This window comes from Monopterus albus, unplaced genomic scaffold (genome assembly GCF_001952655.1).
Source record: "Monopterus albus unplaced genomic scaffold, M_albus_1.0 scaffold462.1, whole genome shotgun sequence".
Classification (NCBI taxonomy): domain Eukaryota; kingdom Metazoa; phylum Chordata; class Actinopteri; order Synbranchiformes; family Synbranchidae; genus Monopterus; species Monopterus albus.
In genome coordinates, this window is record NW_018128342.1 from 18400 (window position 1) to 34742 (window position 16343).

Here is a 16343-nt window from a genome sequence, read left to right on the forward strand (position 1 = left end):
CTCTTCTCTCTGTCTCACATGGACTCCTTAGAGGACAATTCCTCTGCTCTGTGGGTTTATAAAGATGATCGTGAGCTGTCTACTTGTTTTCATTACATCCTCTCATCGTTTCCAGGCTCATTCCCTGTAGGACTCTTCAGGCACCTCTCCATCACTTCCCCCACCTATCCCTTCATCTCTCTCCATCCATTTATTAGTCTTTTCTCTTTGCAGTTGTGGGCAGCTGTGGATATTTCCTGATGCTGTTGCTCTGGTCCAAACCTCTTTCAGACTTGTTACTGAGCCTTAATCCCTCAATGATGTCACCGCAGGGAGAGCGCTGCTCTGTTTTGTTCAAAAAATGTACAGTACGAGGTGATGGCTATAGCTGTGTGTGTGGGAAAACATGGCTGAGAGGAACCCAGGACGTGTGTGGTGAGGTGAGACGCTGCCCAGTGTGTGTGTGTGTGTGTGTGTGCGCGCACCAACTTCATCCACTTAAGTACTCTGTGCTTGTAATAATAAATTCTTAGATTTAGAAAGTGAAGTTTGAAATTGTTTGGCAGCCCTCTCTCCCTCCCTCCCCTCAGTGTAACTCTTATAAATACCTTTGCAATTAGTAATTTTCCACTTCTTTAATATGTTTCTGCTGCAGATTGATCACAGATGTTTGCAAACAGACAGTCCTGAAGCAGAGGTTAGCAGTTAATGTGGTTTCCTTCCTCACAGAACAAAATGACACCTAAGGGTGTGGGCTCTGGGGGCCAATCAGTCTGTGACACCGATGTTTTTGATTTTAATCACTCCTCAGCATTTAAAGCACATTCAGCCCTTCCACTGTCACAAAAGTACAATATTTGGCTATAAAAATGAAGCTGAAGTATGGAGTAGCCCACAATGAAAATACTACAGTAAAGTACAGATAACTCAAAACTGTACTTAAGTACAGTACTTGAGTAAATGTACTTTCCACCAGTGAGTGCAATATGATAAATGTGCCAGTCTGGGAGTGAACACGACCACCAGTACTCTGTGGCGGCTCTGCCAGCTCCACCTAGAGGCTGTGACGGTCATTCCACACCTCAGGGTGTTGACCTTACACACAGACTGTCAGTCTGGCCCCTGACTGAACAGACTCCTCTGAAAGAGACAGTGTTGCTATGCTGTAGTTTGTGTTTGTCCAAGGAAACCGCTGCGACAGATGATTTGATGCTGTTTGTGTTGCTCACGCTGTCGCTAACGACACACCCTAGAATTATCTTATGAGAGTCTTGTGAGGGAGGGAAATTAAAAGGCTAAACATCTGGTCTGAGAAGAATGATGCAACACTTTTTAAAAGTGAGAATACGAGATGTTAGTGTCTCCCACATTCCACAAAGATGACAACTTATAAAACATGACTTCAGCCACAGCGACTTCACCTGTTACAATCAAACCAATAGCTCAACTTCTTTCCCTCAGACTCAGGTGTTTTAGTGCAGTGCGTTCAAAACCTGAGCCACAGCAGCATCACCTGTGTTCATGACTCCAGCCCCCCCCCGCTTCCTCAAGCTGCTCTTGTATAAACCTGTTTGTGCAGCAGGGGCTCTGCAGCGACTCATGTTTTGGCGATCTGGGAGCACAAACAGTTTAATGTTGAGTCAAACCAACATGAAATATTATAAACATCGGGATGTTTGTTAGATATAATGTGTTCAGTGGGCTATTTTAAACTCTAAATCAGCAGATAATAACTCTAGTACTGTCTGCTGCTGTGGAGCTTCATCTTCCACTTGTCTTCTTCTAAAGTTTGTTTTTTTTCCATAGTAGCTTTGGAACTGAACCTGAATTTCTTTTTATGTTATCTTTGCTTTAGTCAGTTTTATCTGTGCACTTTCTTCCTCTCTGTGTTAATATTGCATAAACCTGAGTAGATGCCACTGTGATGTATGTAAGTCTCCTATGTGCTTTTAAATAGAATCTTGAATTATTATGTTAGTGCACACCTGGCACAGTCAGCAACAACTCGGGAAGTCCTCCCGCTTTGCACCGGTCATTGCACTTGCTTGACTACAGCAGGGCCTTTGGTCTAGGTTGCTCAACTCCAGAGGAATCCCTCAGAGTCCTCAGCAGTGATTTACTGCCCAGAGATCCTCTGTGGGACTTTAAGTCAGTTTCACACATCATTCTTTTTAGTGTCCGTCATGGAAATGTATTTGGTTATTTACCCTGCAACAGTGATTCTTCACTTTAAATAAAAAGCCACAGTCCTACAGTAACATCAGAAAAAAACTGAGACCTCTTTCTTAACTTATTTCTCATGGAGACTGTTTCTGTGAGTTTCTGAAGATTTTTCAGCCAATATTTATTTTTATTCTCATAAACATAATCACATCTTGGAAAATCACGGAAAGTGTCTAAAAACAGACATTAGATCTTAATGAGACATCAGAAGAAGAAAAAGCTTCAGAGAGATTTGCTGCAGCTGTTGAGTCTCAAAACTTTACAGAAAACTCTAAGAAACAGTTTTAGGATTCATCTGGGATTTGCTTTCGTTATGAGAGCTAAACGTTCAGATGAATGTCAGTGTTATACCTGTGTGTTAAATACAAAGCTGCAGTCGGAACATGTTAGCTCATCTGTACTATCTAACAACAGCTCTAAAGAGCTCAGCACGGCATGTCTCTCATCTGTGCACAGACTGTACAAGCCACAGTTTGGGGGTTCAGGAGGAGCCTGAATGTAGAAGCCGTCCTGTCACAGTGAGGGCGTCAGGTGTGGACCATCGTGTCGGCACGGACACCGACCAAAGGCACTACACAGAAGGGGTGAATGGATGGATACAATGTCGTTCATCGAGAAACCACAACGTGTTATGTTCTACATTTCAGTCTGTGAATTAAACTAAAGTTATTCAACCAGCTCTAGGGGCGTTGGTACATTTTAGCTTTAAACAGCAGACAGAATGAGGCTAGCTGTTTCTCCCTGATGTCAGCCTTTATGCTAAGCTAAGATAACCATCGTTTGTACTTTACACACATCTTGCTCTCATAAAGAAAGGGAAGGGTATTTATGTCCAAGCCCTAAAATCCTTTTTATATCCTGACGTTGTTTATTTTATGCCACATTTACACTGACCATATCCTACTATGTTACCAGATAGGTGTTTTAAAATAAATGACCTTCTTCAATTGAAGTATGACCTCACCAACGACTGTAACGCTCCTGCGTTTTTTGTTGGAGATCCTGTGTGCTGTAAATCCTCTCTGGGGCTTTTAAGGACGTTTCACTGGATATTTTTTATTTGGTGGAAATTAATCCTAGAACCGTAGAAATCCAAATGTTAGCTATATTTATTGTCATCTTTTTGGGGTTTTGTGGAAACTGTTTTTACTCTTGTTGTCATGGAAAACACACTGTGAAATGTCTTTTCAATATGATCTGCAGACAGAGCTGCCCTCTGAAAACCTCACAGAATTTATTATAGCTGACCTGTCACTGTTTTCTTTAACCAGTTCATGCTGGAGCTCTTTTAAATGGGACTTCACTGCCTTGAGCAAAACAAACAGTCTGACCTTCTCTTCCACCCTAATGAACAGAGCTCCAAGCTGAAAGCAAACTCATTAGGTTCTGATCCAGTGTTATGGATCTCATCCTCTCAGTGAGTAGAGGTTGTTTAAGGTGATGCACCACAGTTTTATAGCCCTGTCTGCCGCCACATCGGCTGCTTTTAAAACTCCCTGAGGATCTTGTCTAAATTTCGGGACCAGTTTTCTTCTCCTGTTCTTATGGACGTGATCTGGCAGAGATCTGACCCCCTGAGCTCTGAGTCCAGAATCAGAGGGGACAGTGAGGCTCTGTGAGAACGAGCCTCAAGCCAAACACATCTGCTGTCTGAATTATTTAGGGAAATATCTGTATGTGTGTTCGTCTATTTTTTACCTTCCTGTCTTAAACAGGATGTTATCTTGCTCTACATCATTTAAAATTTCCCTTTTTTATTTCCTGCAAATGTCCAGCAAATAACTAATCACAAAATTAGTTATTGTGCTTGTAATGATAATGGCAGTACCAACAGATAGTCTTAATCCAATATAAACCTATAATACCAAATCATAATGTTTCATATTATGGTTTTATGTGTCTTTATAGGAGAATATCAGCTATAAAAGCAGTAACCAAACTTCAAAGTGGGCTGTTGATTTAACCCTGAGTAGTGTCTGCAGGCATTCACCTAAAGTCAGGGTCACTCAGAGGCAACAGTCCACATACTGTATCACTCAGTGCTTCTTGTTTAAGCTCATTTCCTTGAGCACACAATAATAACTCCTAATAACATGCACCAATAGTTGTGCTCAGACTGAACATAAAGCACACAGATGTAAACACAGACCAACCGATGTGAACATGCCCCCACAGACTGAGACCATGAATGTAGTGATACCAAAGGGATCAACTGCATCCAGAACCAGAATGAAAACACTGAAAACTAGAACAGAGCCAGTTGCAAAATTACATGTACACGTGACATGTGTACCTGGCTGGTGAAGGTGATGTGATAGGTCTCATACTGGACAGGAGGTGGAGTCCAGGCCAGAGTGACGGACGTCTCTGTGATGTCCTGAGTGCTCAGCTGGGAAACGCCCGACATGACTGAAAGAGAGAGACAATGAAAACAGTCAGTTATTGAGTGAATACCTGAGGAACTAAGAGGTTCATCACAGTGATGTAAAACTAAAATTAAACTCTCATCTCTCCTTGAGACTAATGCAATGGAACCTGTGTGGAACAAATGAAGCAGCAGGCATCCATTTATGATCCTGATGAATTTCTTTCTTCTTTAAAAAAAATTCTATTGAGACATCCACTTTATCAAAACAGAGTGATTTATGTGTGTGTCAGAGTTTGGCCTCAGCCTCAGTGAACCTGGCTGCTCACTGGCTCCACCACCATAAAACAAACCGTTCAATATGAGCTGCTGCTGAAAATGATACAGAGGCTGGTTTTATCATTAGCGGCTGTATCCAGCTTCACAGTTTGGGAGCTCGGCACAGGCACAGGGAACCAAAGGTCTGCGAGGGCCACGGAAAAGACAAGAATAAAAGGACTGGAAATGCCCAGATATTTGTCCTCAGGAGACAGTGGCCGCAAACACCACTCCAACAGGATGACTGCTTGTCTGTGCCCGTTAAATGTGGGAGGAGGCAGCTGTTTGCTCATATCAAATTTATGAGGTGAATGTGTCTCCAGTTTGTTCTGCTGCCCCCAGGTGGCAATAAAACCAAACAATGTGGGCAGGTTTATGACATTACACTAACAGAACGAACTAAAGGTGCCACAGCTGTCTGCATGATAAGAAAATAAGACATTTATTCTTAAATACTACAACTTTTATATGCTACATTTATAGGAAACTGCCTTTTTGCCAGGTTTTAACCAGAATCTCTAGACATCTTGTGACCTGAAAATTGCTAAATCATCTTTACAAGGTGAGGCATAGCTGGTGGAGCTTTATAGACAGATTATCACACAGATTTATGAACTTTCATTAGAGCCACTGAGACTGTCAGTGTTTCACTTAAGCTGCACTGTGCCACAGACTCCTGCAGAAACATGTGGCTCTTTGAGAAGTTGCCAACATGAAGTCAAGAGCCTGGCAGAGCCACATGGCTGAAGTATAAGTGCACACAGGGAAGGTGTGCTCGGTAATAATTCACAGACTTATTTTAGTGCACAGGTTGGTCATAAAATCACTGAGACACTGATGTAATGTTCCTGTAAGCGATTACCATAACCCAACAGGCAGTTCACAAAAGCACTGGAGTGACAGGCGCTGGCTACCACACATATAAAACATATAATTTGATGTGCCCTTCTAAAGTAAAAGAAAATATGAATTATCTTCCATGAACTCATTTTGTTTGAAGATTCATAAGGAAGAGAAATATGAGTAAACCATCAGCAGTAGCTTTTCTACAACTTGAGGTGCTTCCCATGTGAAACTGTTTATTTGATAAGTTTGTGCTTTTTGTCAGTTCTGGGCTTCCGCAACAATGTCTTCCAGGAATTACCTGCTAAACTCCTCAGTAAACTCCAGATTTGATTCATGTTGATTTTTAAACTCTAATTTCTACCATTCAGGTATTTTTGAACAAATTCCAAATGTACAAAAACAGGAGGATGGAAACATACTTAGCAGTTACTGCTGCCCACTGATTTCTCTGTGCTGCCCTATGGGACTTCAGATTTTGGGAAATCCCTCTGTTCTAGTATGTGGTCAGTTACATTTAAGAAAACACTTAACACTCACACACACAGGTGTCTGTTCTATGTCAGCCTCAGGCAGCAAAGAAAGCTGCTACGCAGCAGTATGAGGGAAAACAGGTCTTTTTCCTGTTAACTCTGTTAATGAAACACTTCCGTCATTGGAATCCCCGCAACTTGATCCAGCTTCAAACACACAAGCTAATATGCTAAGGTAGCCTGGCAACAGCATTGACAGCAGCAACAAACATAGCCGTAAATGGGAGCATGACTGACGTCGCAAATAATGATGTATCAGATTAGCAAAGTGCTTATAAAGGTCATCAGTGTTGAGAAAGATTTCATAATTGCTTTGAGCAGGATTTGAAGAAAAATTGAGACAACTGAGATGGAAATCAAGTTGATGGCAAGCACTGGCAGTGAGACCACCTCCGCAAAAAGGCATACACCAGTGACAAACTATAAACTCCATCAAGTTATAATGTGAAAATTACAGTAAAGCAAAACTGACATGTGCTGTGTGCTGATGTTCCAAATATGTAAAGTGTGCTCCCTGAGGTTATTAACCAGTGGTGCACATGGGAAAAATAAATCCAGTGTGATGCTGGATGGAGAAGGATACTTGAACATGGCCAATGGAGAGTAAGTGTGTAATTACTTGCAGTTAAAACAGTTAACCTGCAACGGTGCAGCTGATGAAAGGAAAATAAGCTAAAGTTAATTTATATAGACTTTCTCTGGGGAGATCATTGCCAAGTGCTACAGGGTAAAAATAAAAGCAACAATTACAAAACCTTTTACTTTTAGACATGAAGCAAGGTACAACCAAGACCTCCTTAACACAAGACCACAGTGACTGAATAGTGATGCAGAGCTGCAGGAACTTGCTAATGATCAGTATGCGTGTGTCCAATCAGACAGAAATGTCAAAGAGAATCACAAGAATTTTGAACTGAAACCTCAGTTTGATGTGGAGCAAATAGAACAAGGCCCAGATGTGTCATGAGACCATTAAGAGGGCCTGGCCAACAACCTTGACAGAGTATTCTAGGCTGCATGTTAGGGGATTTAGACATGCCTTTCTACTGCAAGTGAAAATGGAAGAATTTCCTTAGAAGTAAAACAAGAACAAGGTCCTTTGTGTGGCTTAAATTAATGTATAATTGGATATCATCTGCATAGAAGTGATTTCTTAAAAGCTAGGCATTTACACAGCAAACTAAAGGGGACCCAGAATAGATCCTTGTGGTACACCGCAAGTCAGAGAAATGGTAACTAAGATAGCTAATAAAAATGGTTCCTCTATTAGTGGTTTATTTCATCTAGAGTTAAATTGAACTCACTAGTCCTTCACTACCAGCATGATATTTCTACATTATTATACCTCTACATGATATAGGTTTCTTTAGAGACTACTTTCCTTTTCAGATTAGGTGTGTTGGTGGGTTTGACTTACCTGTATCACAGTTGGGTCCGGTCATCCCCTCCTTACACAGGCTGCAGTCCTGTCCAGTGAACCCCTGCTGGCACACACACCTCTCTTTTATGCACCGTCCTTTGTTGTTGCAGTTATTGGGACAGCTTTTGGCAGTACAGTCTGGTCCGGCAAAACCAACATTGCAAACACACTTCCCATTAACACACATCCCGTGGTTGCTGCAGTTGTTGAGACAAGCTTTTTCAGAGCAGTCTGTGCCAGTGAAGCCATCATCACAAACACACTGTCCATTAACACAGCGTCCTCTGTTACGGCAATTTCTAGGGCAGGTTTTTTCAGAGCAGTCGTCAGTGGTAAAGCCGCTGTCACACACACATTTACCATTTACACACCGTCCATGATTGGTGCAATCATTAGGGCATTGTTTTTCTGAGCAATCTAGGCCAGTGAACCCATCATCACAAACACACTGTCCGTTAATACAGCGCCCCCTCTGGTTGCAGTTTCCAGGACAGGCAATCTCAGAGCAATCTGCACCAGTGAAGCTGCTGTCACACTCACATTTACCATTAACACACTTTCCACGACTGTTACAATCATTAGGGCATCGTTTTTCCAAGCAATCTAGGCCAGTAAACCCATCATCACAAACACACTGTCCATTAATACAGCGCCCCCTCTGGTTGCAGTTTCCAGGACAGGCAATCTCAGAGCAATCTCCACCAGTGAAGCTCCTGTCACACACACATTTACCATTTACACATCTCCCATTGTTGTTACAATCATTAGGGCATCGTTTTTCTGAGCAATCCAGGCCAGTAAATCCATCATTGCAAATGCACTGCCCATTAATACAGCGCCCCCTCTTGTTGCAGTTTCGAGGACAAGCAATCTGAGAGCAATCCGCACCAGTGAAGCCACTGTCACACACACATTTACCATTAACACACTTCCCATGGTTGTTACAATCACTGAGGCACCTTTTTTCAGAGCAATTCAGACCAGTGAACCCATCATTGCAAACACACTGTCCATTAATACAGCGCCCCCTCTTGTTGCAGTTACCAGGACAAGCAATCTGAGAGCAGTTGGCACCAGTGAAGCCACTGTCACACAAACATTTACCATTAACACACTTCCCACGGCTGCTACAGTTATCAAGGCAGGCCCGTTTGGAGCAGTCTGGACCAGTGAATCCAGGATTGCAGACACACTGTCCATTCACACAGTGCCCCCTTTTGTTGCAGTTTCCTGGGCATGAAATTTCAGAGCAGTCAAAACCAGTGAATCCACTGCTGCATGCACATTTACCATTTACACACCGCCCACGGTCATTACAGTTGTTAGGACAGGCCTTCTTTGAGCAGTCCGGGCCAGTGAATCCAGGACTGCACACACACTGACCGTTGACACAGAGCCCCCTGTCGTTGCAGTTTCCAGGACATGATTTATCCGAGCAGCTTGGACCTGTGAAACCTCTCTTGCACACACACCTGCCGTCCACACACCTGCCCTGGTTGTTGCAGTTGTCAAGGCAGGCTCTCTGCGAACAGTCGGGACCAGTGAAATTAGGGTCACACACACAATGTCCTTCAACACACCTGCCCTGGTTGTTGCAGTTACTGGGGCAGGCTTTCTGCGAACAGTCGGGACCAGTGAAGCCAGGGTTACACACACAGTGTCCTTCTTCAACACACCTGCCCTGGTTGTTGCAGTTACTGGGGCAGGCTTTCTGTGAACAGTCGGGACCAGTGAAGCCAGGGTTACACACACAGTGTCCTTCTTCAACACACCTGCCCTGGTTGTTGCAGCTGTCAGTGCAGGCTCTCTGCAAACAGTCGGGACCAGTGAAATTAGGGTTACACACACAGTGTCCATCAACACACTTCCCGTTGTTGTTGCAGTTTCCGGGACAGCTGGACTGGCTGCAGTCTGGTCCCCTGAAGCCAGGAAAACAGACGCACTTCCCGTCCACACAGCGACCTTGATCGCTACACTCGTTGGGACACTTGTCAACGTCTGGTTTAATGGAGCAACCTGCACCTGAAATACAAGAAAATGGGAGAGACAGATGAAGCAAACAGATGTCCAGGTAAGCAAAATGAGAATAGAAAGTTGGTTTTGATACAGTCTCAAGTCTGTTCTGCTCTTTTAGTAAACAAAAGTCATCATTTCTTTCAGTCACACTGTCTGACAGGCACATTCACAGAATGGTGAGAGGGGTGCCATTTTTTAGCTTGAGCATCTGCCCCCAAAATTTCTGAGCGCAGCCATGTTGCCAACGAAGTCAACAGATGTCGTTGTTCATCATGAATCGTTGCACTCTCCTAAAAATGAGGCAGTAGTGTACAAGGATTAAATACAACCCCTCAGCGAGACGCCTTGCGGAAAGCATCACATGAATACCCACAGTAAAATCATGAGCAGTAACCGTTGGGGCATCTTACAGTTCTAATGATGGAAGGTCTTGGAAACAGCACTGGAATGAGTTAGAACTGAAAAGGTTTCTGCTTTACTTTCAGGGGGTGGGGGTCTAATCTTCTGTAATCAGAGTGTCATGCAGCCTTGCTTTGACTAACTATCTAATTATTTATCTGTGTGTGTTGACGAGAGGAGGGTGGAGGGAAATTTGCACTGGATTGGGAAGAGATGGAGACTGAGATCACACTGGGCAGAGATCAGAGGACACACACACACACACACACACAGTTAGCTCATGGTTCCAGTTCTGCCAGGTTATTATGTTCTGTGCCCTGAGGTCAGCTCCACTCTGGTGGAGGATGTGCATGATGGAATGATGCTAACATAAATGTGCCAAAAAAAACAAAAAAACAATTTTCTTCAGTAAGACAACAGTAAACCAGGTCTATCTAAAAAAATAATATTAACACTTGTCAGTCTCAACAAGAAAAACACGAAAAACAAAACAGAAAAAAAGGCAGTTTCAGTGCTTTTTAAAATTTTGTGACCACATTAAACCAGGGAGAGGGAGAGGCCTGTGTCTCAGCTACGTCAGTGGCTGTCCTTGTAGTCCCTGTGGTGTTAGCATGAGGTGTAACAGGTCAGCAGGTCAGATAAATTCATCACCAACAGCAGCAGAGAGGAGGGTGTTTATTCAACACAACACAAGCTGTGCTGCAGTGTAACACCACCAAAACCCAGATGTGTCATTTCACAATGTGATGAATGTTAACGGGCTAAAATTTACAACTGTAAGTGTTTAGACTTGGATTCCTCTCTTCTTGATGTTAACACTCCCCAGAGGGGATACAACAGACGGTTCACCCCAGGATGAGACAGTTTCTGATTCACTATGAATCAAATCATCGCTTTTATGTTTCCTATCTGCTGCACAGTTTGTTGTTCTTTCTAATGTTTTAAACTATGAAGAGCTTGTTCTCATTGGGGTTGGTTTATATTTATCATTTATTCTGTCCAAGACTTAATGGCTTCATTTTGACCAGCTTTACTGTGTGGTAGGTGATCGACAAAACAGAAATGACTGACAGTTATTTTTATTTACTACATGCTGAGAAAGATGTGCTTTACATATGCTTTCAGGGTGGGTGTTTGGATTTTTGGCTCACTAAGCCTCAGAGAAGACATGATTAACTTTATAATAAATATTCATGGTAGAACAATAAGAATGAGCAGCTGGTTTTACCTTTGCTCTCCTTGGAGGTGCAGCAGCCGCCCTCAGCGCCTCCACATTTCTCCCTGAGGGCCGACACCTCCCTCTCCCGCCTCTCACGCAGGGGAACAAAGTCCGCTTCACAGCCACAAGGCCTGGCTCCTGATCCAGAACCAGATGGAACCAATTTGATCTTATGGGTCAGGACCAGAGGAGAACCAGGAGCCAGGTTGAGTTCTTTACCTGTGAAGCAGAGAGATGAGCAGGCTGAGTTATGCTGTGAGGCCACAGCTCGCTGGATGGTCCTGGGCTGCAGTCTGAGGTGATGCATCATAGCTTCACTGTTTCACTGGGCAGAGAGAAAAGCTACATTTGCTTGATATGATTTTTGAAACATGTAAAACCAGTGGGGTTTTTACCTCCTTGGCTCACGTCAGATGTACCACCCTGAGTGGCACAGCCCTCTGAGATCACCACCTGCAAGAATGACAGTGGAAATGAGTCAACCCCAGCACCTCACTGTGTCCCACCTCCTGCATACATTCATCTATAAAAAGCTATATTTCAAGGCCAAATACTGTATATTCTGTCAAGGCCAGGCACTGTACAAAAACTCCTCCAAATACAACAGCTTGGTTTTCAGATTCAGGTAGCTCCTTCTGAAGAAACCTGGGGAAGATGTAGCTCCACTACAGCAACACCCACCATCCTGAAGTACCCTGTGTAACAGGTACAGTATTTGCAGCAGGGATCATCCCCGTGTCAACCTTTGTTGTTCCCCGTGAGTGATTGTGTTTTGTACAGTGCTGCAAAGCTGCTGTCCTTTGTTACCCTTGGGGCAGTAAGTGTCATAAAGAGCCACAATTTACAGCCTCAGGATGGGCTGCTTTAAGGTTGAAAAGAGTGGGAGTCCCACTGCTACGTGCTGCATCTGCACTGCTACCACTTCACGGGGTTTAAATAAGAAAACTACTTTCAACATGACTGACAAGGCATCCTAAGTAAAAATATCCAACACACTGTAGACTTCTCACAGGTGATGGAGGTGACAGCAACAGCATAAACTTTGGAGGGTTCTGTCTTTTACTGGACTGAGCTCAGTATCAGCAGATACCCTTTGTTAGAGGACTCAGATCAGGACTGGGGTCAAAAACACTTGACTGGGACATCTGTAGGAGCAATGGTCATACATACTGTCTGAAAACAGTTATATAGAATAACCTGTTGAACCAAGATGTCTCAACCTGTCATCCAAACCATCAGTCCATCCATTCATCCCAAACCCAACCAACCAGTGAATCACCTTCACAGAGTCCTGTGTTGCGTCCCTCGGTGTCCTGTTGCCTCTGACCTGCAGCTCCTGGGAGGTGGACGGGGTCAGAAGGGCCGGACCAGTGAGGAGGAGGACGAGGAAGAGGGAGGGGACAGAGGGAATCATCGCTGGGGTCAGACCAGGGAAACAGTCCCTCTGGTTGTTTAGGGAAACCAGGGAAGGGAAGGATGCTGGACTGTGAGTCTGCTCAGGAAATCTGAGCCGACTGATGCAGTTTGTTGTTGAGTGTTGCCAGTGTTTCCAGAACTTTGTGGCTGAATGGAAGCTGAGTGTTGCCAGTGTTTCCAGAACTTTAAAAGATGAACAGTTTAGTAGCACTTACACTGCAGGTCACCATTTCTCTGCCAGCTGCTGTCTCGTTGTTTCAGTCAAGGTCTCTGCACATGACAATACTCGCCACTGGTTTTATTTCCAAAGTCTCCGTTTCCCACTGGAACAAAGACAGTAACACATTAAAACCCACCTTAACATTTACATTAGCTCAGCAGAGTTCACTTTGTCACATTTAGCAGAAATGGACCCATTAATGGACCCATTAACGGTTTATGGGCCCATAGCTGGTCAGCTGATAAATCCCAGTGGAACCAGTAACATGCCATTTGTTAACCTGCAGCCTCACAGGTCGACAGCACATGGGTCAGAGCGACGGTTTTATACACTGTGACATGTACTTTGAGGTAATTTGACACAGTTTATAAAAAGTGTTTCATGAAATAAACAGTTTAACAAACCTTTCACTATGTTCTCTGAAACAGTCTGCAGATGAAAACAGTTCAACTGCAACCCTGGAAACAGTAGCTGGACACAAACTGGATTTACAGTTTTTCTAGAGTTTCAACTTCATCTCATAGACTTCAATAAGTCTGACATTAGCCTAACAGTAAAATCAAAATCTTAACTCTTAAAAAGTCACTCCTCTGATTTCACAGCCCAGCATAAACAGTAGCTTTGGATATACTGTATATAAAATGGTTTTCAGTCTGAGGGTGGAAAAACATCAGTCAAGCCACCAAAGAAGCATGTTTGTATTAAATTACAGTAAAAAGATAAATATAACCACATTTAGAGATTTTCTCTCCACATTTCCTCCAGCACACACAGTAGCTGAGCGGATCCACAAGTATGAGTCAAGCCCTAAGTGGTCTAACCGCCCGTGTGTGTCCCCCCCCCACCCCCGAGAGCTTTACAACCAAATCTTGTTAATACTTGTGAGATCAGCTGTGTTCATCCAGCCCAAATCCGCTTTCAGCAGCAGCAGGTTTTGGTGCAGAAGGCAGCTGCTGAGAGCTCCTGCTGCTGGACCGAGTCCACAACATCAGCATCACGTCACTCGGTGCGGCTGGGTGTGAGTGACTCGCAGAAATCAGTACAAATCTCCAAGTCAGAAGGGAGAAGGTGAGTCTCCTACTGTCCTCTTCCAAGTTCTGTCATTATTTTCAATGTTGTTTTAAGAAACTGTAGTGTTTCCTCAAAGGTCAGGTGTGCACATTCTCTGTGCTTTAATCATGTTTTTGTTTACCATCATCAAGCACCCTATCCACCGTGGGCCACTTGTACTCACTTTGCCAATAAGGACTGACGGCCGGTCGGTTAGAGCTGAGCATTAGCTGAAACAGTTTATTTTAGTAAGTTATATGATGATGAGTGAAAATGTTCATTAAGGGCTCACGCTAAACACATTTTTGGCACGTGGAAGTGCTGGAATCCTTCAAGACAGCGGAAACACAGAAGCACGTTGCTTGCAGACACAGACTGGGACTGGTAATTTCCTTCCAGTTAGGTTTCCCTCAGGTTCAAAATTCAAGGCAGTGTTTAGTTTTAGGAAACATGGAAATCCTCTCTGCCTTGAATAACGATTGCCTCAAAGCTTTTTCTCACAGACAGGTTCAGGTTCCTAATTAAAAATTCCACTTCTTCTCCCTCTGGAAAATGTAAGAGTTTCACTTTGCTAGAAGCAAGATTTCACTATAAGGTTGACCGTCAGTCTGTGGTGGCCCAGTCCTGCAAGGTGCTGCCCTCAGATGTGAACCTCTCACGCCCGCCAGCCACATTTAGGTATCTGTTTCTATTTTGACTTGGGTTCAACATCTGCAGTTTAATTTACAGCCCTGGCAGTTAGTGAGTCTGCTCTATTGACTTCAGTGGGAACAGTGAGCTTGTAGAGCCCTGCCTGTGACAGTTGTTCCAGCTGCTGCAACTGTCTCTCATAGAGACCGAGCGCTGCTCCCACAGCACAATAAACGCCACACTTGCTCTTGTGCTTTACTTGTTTCTGCTGCTGGTTTGTGTCTCTCAGTCAGAGATGTTTCCAAGATAAACACCCACCAGCCCAAACATTTGACACCCAAACATGGCTCCTGTAAGCAGGTGATACCAGGAGGCATTCGGTTGTGAGGTGCATGGAGCTGTGTGCTTCCAGGATTAAAAGAAAAAGTCTGATTTTTGAACTCCTTCATTTTCTTCCTACACATCATAATTTACAAGAAAAACAGATCAACCACAGGAAGCTGAAACATCTCTGATGAGAAAATACTTTTGTTGAATTGGGGCCAATCTGATCATAAATGTTACTCTATTAACTGATGATCCACCTTGATCACTATATGTAAAGTGGCATAGTACTCAGAGTGGACAGGTTTTTAAAAGGATCACAATCGAAGCACCAGAACCAGGAATGACAAGTTGTTTTTATTCCACCCATCCTTGCACAACCTAACAACCTGGTGCCACCATTACCCACAATGTAACTCAACTACTGGTGGATGTCGGGGTGTGTCATGCTGGCATCTGCCAATGTAGCCTGGAGCCAGTGCTGCAGAGATGAGGAGCAGACACAAAGCTCTGGCAAACTCACTTCTAACTCCACAGCATCAGACCTGGAGCTAACAAACACAGTTTACCAGAGTTAAAGAGCGGCTTCATCAGTGAGGGTCGCTGCTGAGGTTCAGACATCCAGCTGCCATGAAATCCATCACAGACCAGGATGGAGACTCTTACAGGTCATATGGACACCATGCAAAAGGATGAGATCATTTGGAGGAGACAAAGCTGCATCACTCACTACGCTGGTGGTCTTCACATAAATTTACACTGATTCTCATCTCGTCTGCTCCCACTGCAATTAACAGCAGCACTGAAGGTGTGAGTGCACGAGCCAGCCAGGGGATGATTTCACCTTCATATCAAACACAGTCCTCTTGTTTTAGGACATTTTTTGTTGACATTACTGTTGCAATCAGCCTCATTCTGTCTGGTTTGTGTTTAGATGTAGATCAGACCTAATTCATCTGAGGAACACAGCAGAGTGACATCCTCAGACTGACAGAGAAGCACTGGAAAACCTGGGTTTGTTAAAAATCATTTAGGATGTATATGAAGAAAAAATTAGATTAGTGGTGCACAAGAACATTCAAAACAGACAAAACCTGTTTTTCATTTACTTTCTTTTACATTTTCTTCAACCAATACATGCACAGGAAGTTTTCAGCACTGTGCACATTAAATCAGCATTTAAAAAACATTGTATGTTGAATGCAAAGCTTCAGCTTGTGATTATCTTTAGAATCAATCTGCCACTTATTTTCTCAATGAACAGAGAATAGTAAGAAAATGTCAGAAAACTGTGAATAATATCAGAAAATATTGAAAGATTCTCATCATAATGTCCCAAAATCCAAGATAACATCTTCAGGCTGCTTATTTTGTTCAGCACTTGTTTA

At 43.4% G+C, this 16343-nt stretch overlaps 1 protein-coding gene across 1 annotated transcript in view; it reads right to left on the reverse strand.

Annotated features, from left to right (window-relative positions):
* LOC109952480 (tenascin-like) overlaps positions 1 to 16343 on the reverse strand; it is a gene marked incomplete at its 3' end in the record, with an annotated part of 34805 nt that overhangs the window by 17981 nt on the left and 481 nt on the right. The window contains exons 2-7 of the mRNA XM_020587573.1: positions 12947 to 13054; positions 12595 to 12759; positions 11711 to 11768; positions 11325 to 11534; positions 7679 to 9703; positions 4496 to 4611 (exon numbers count right to left, since the gene is read on the reverse strand). Of these exons, the coding sequence (XP_020443229.1) occupies positions 4496 to 4611; positions 7679 to 9703; positions 11325 to 11534; positions 11711 to 11768; positions 12595 to 12759; positions 12947 to 12961 (2589 nt within the window). The remainder of the gene's footprint in view (positions 1 to 4495; positions 4612 to 7678; positions 9704 to 11324; positions 11535 to 11710; positions 11769 to 12594; positions 12760 to 12946; positions 13055 to 16343) is intronic.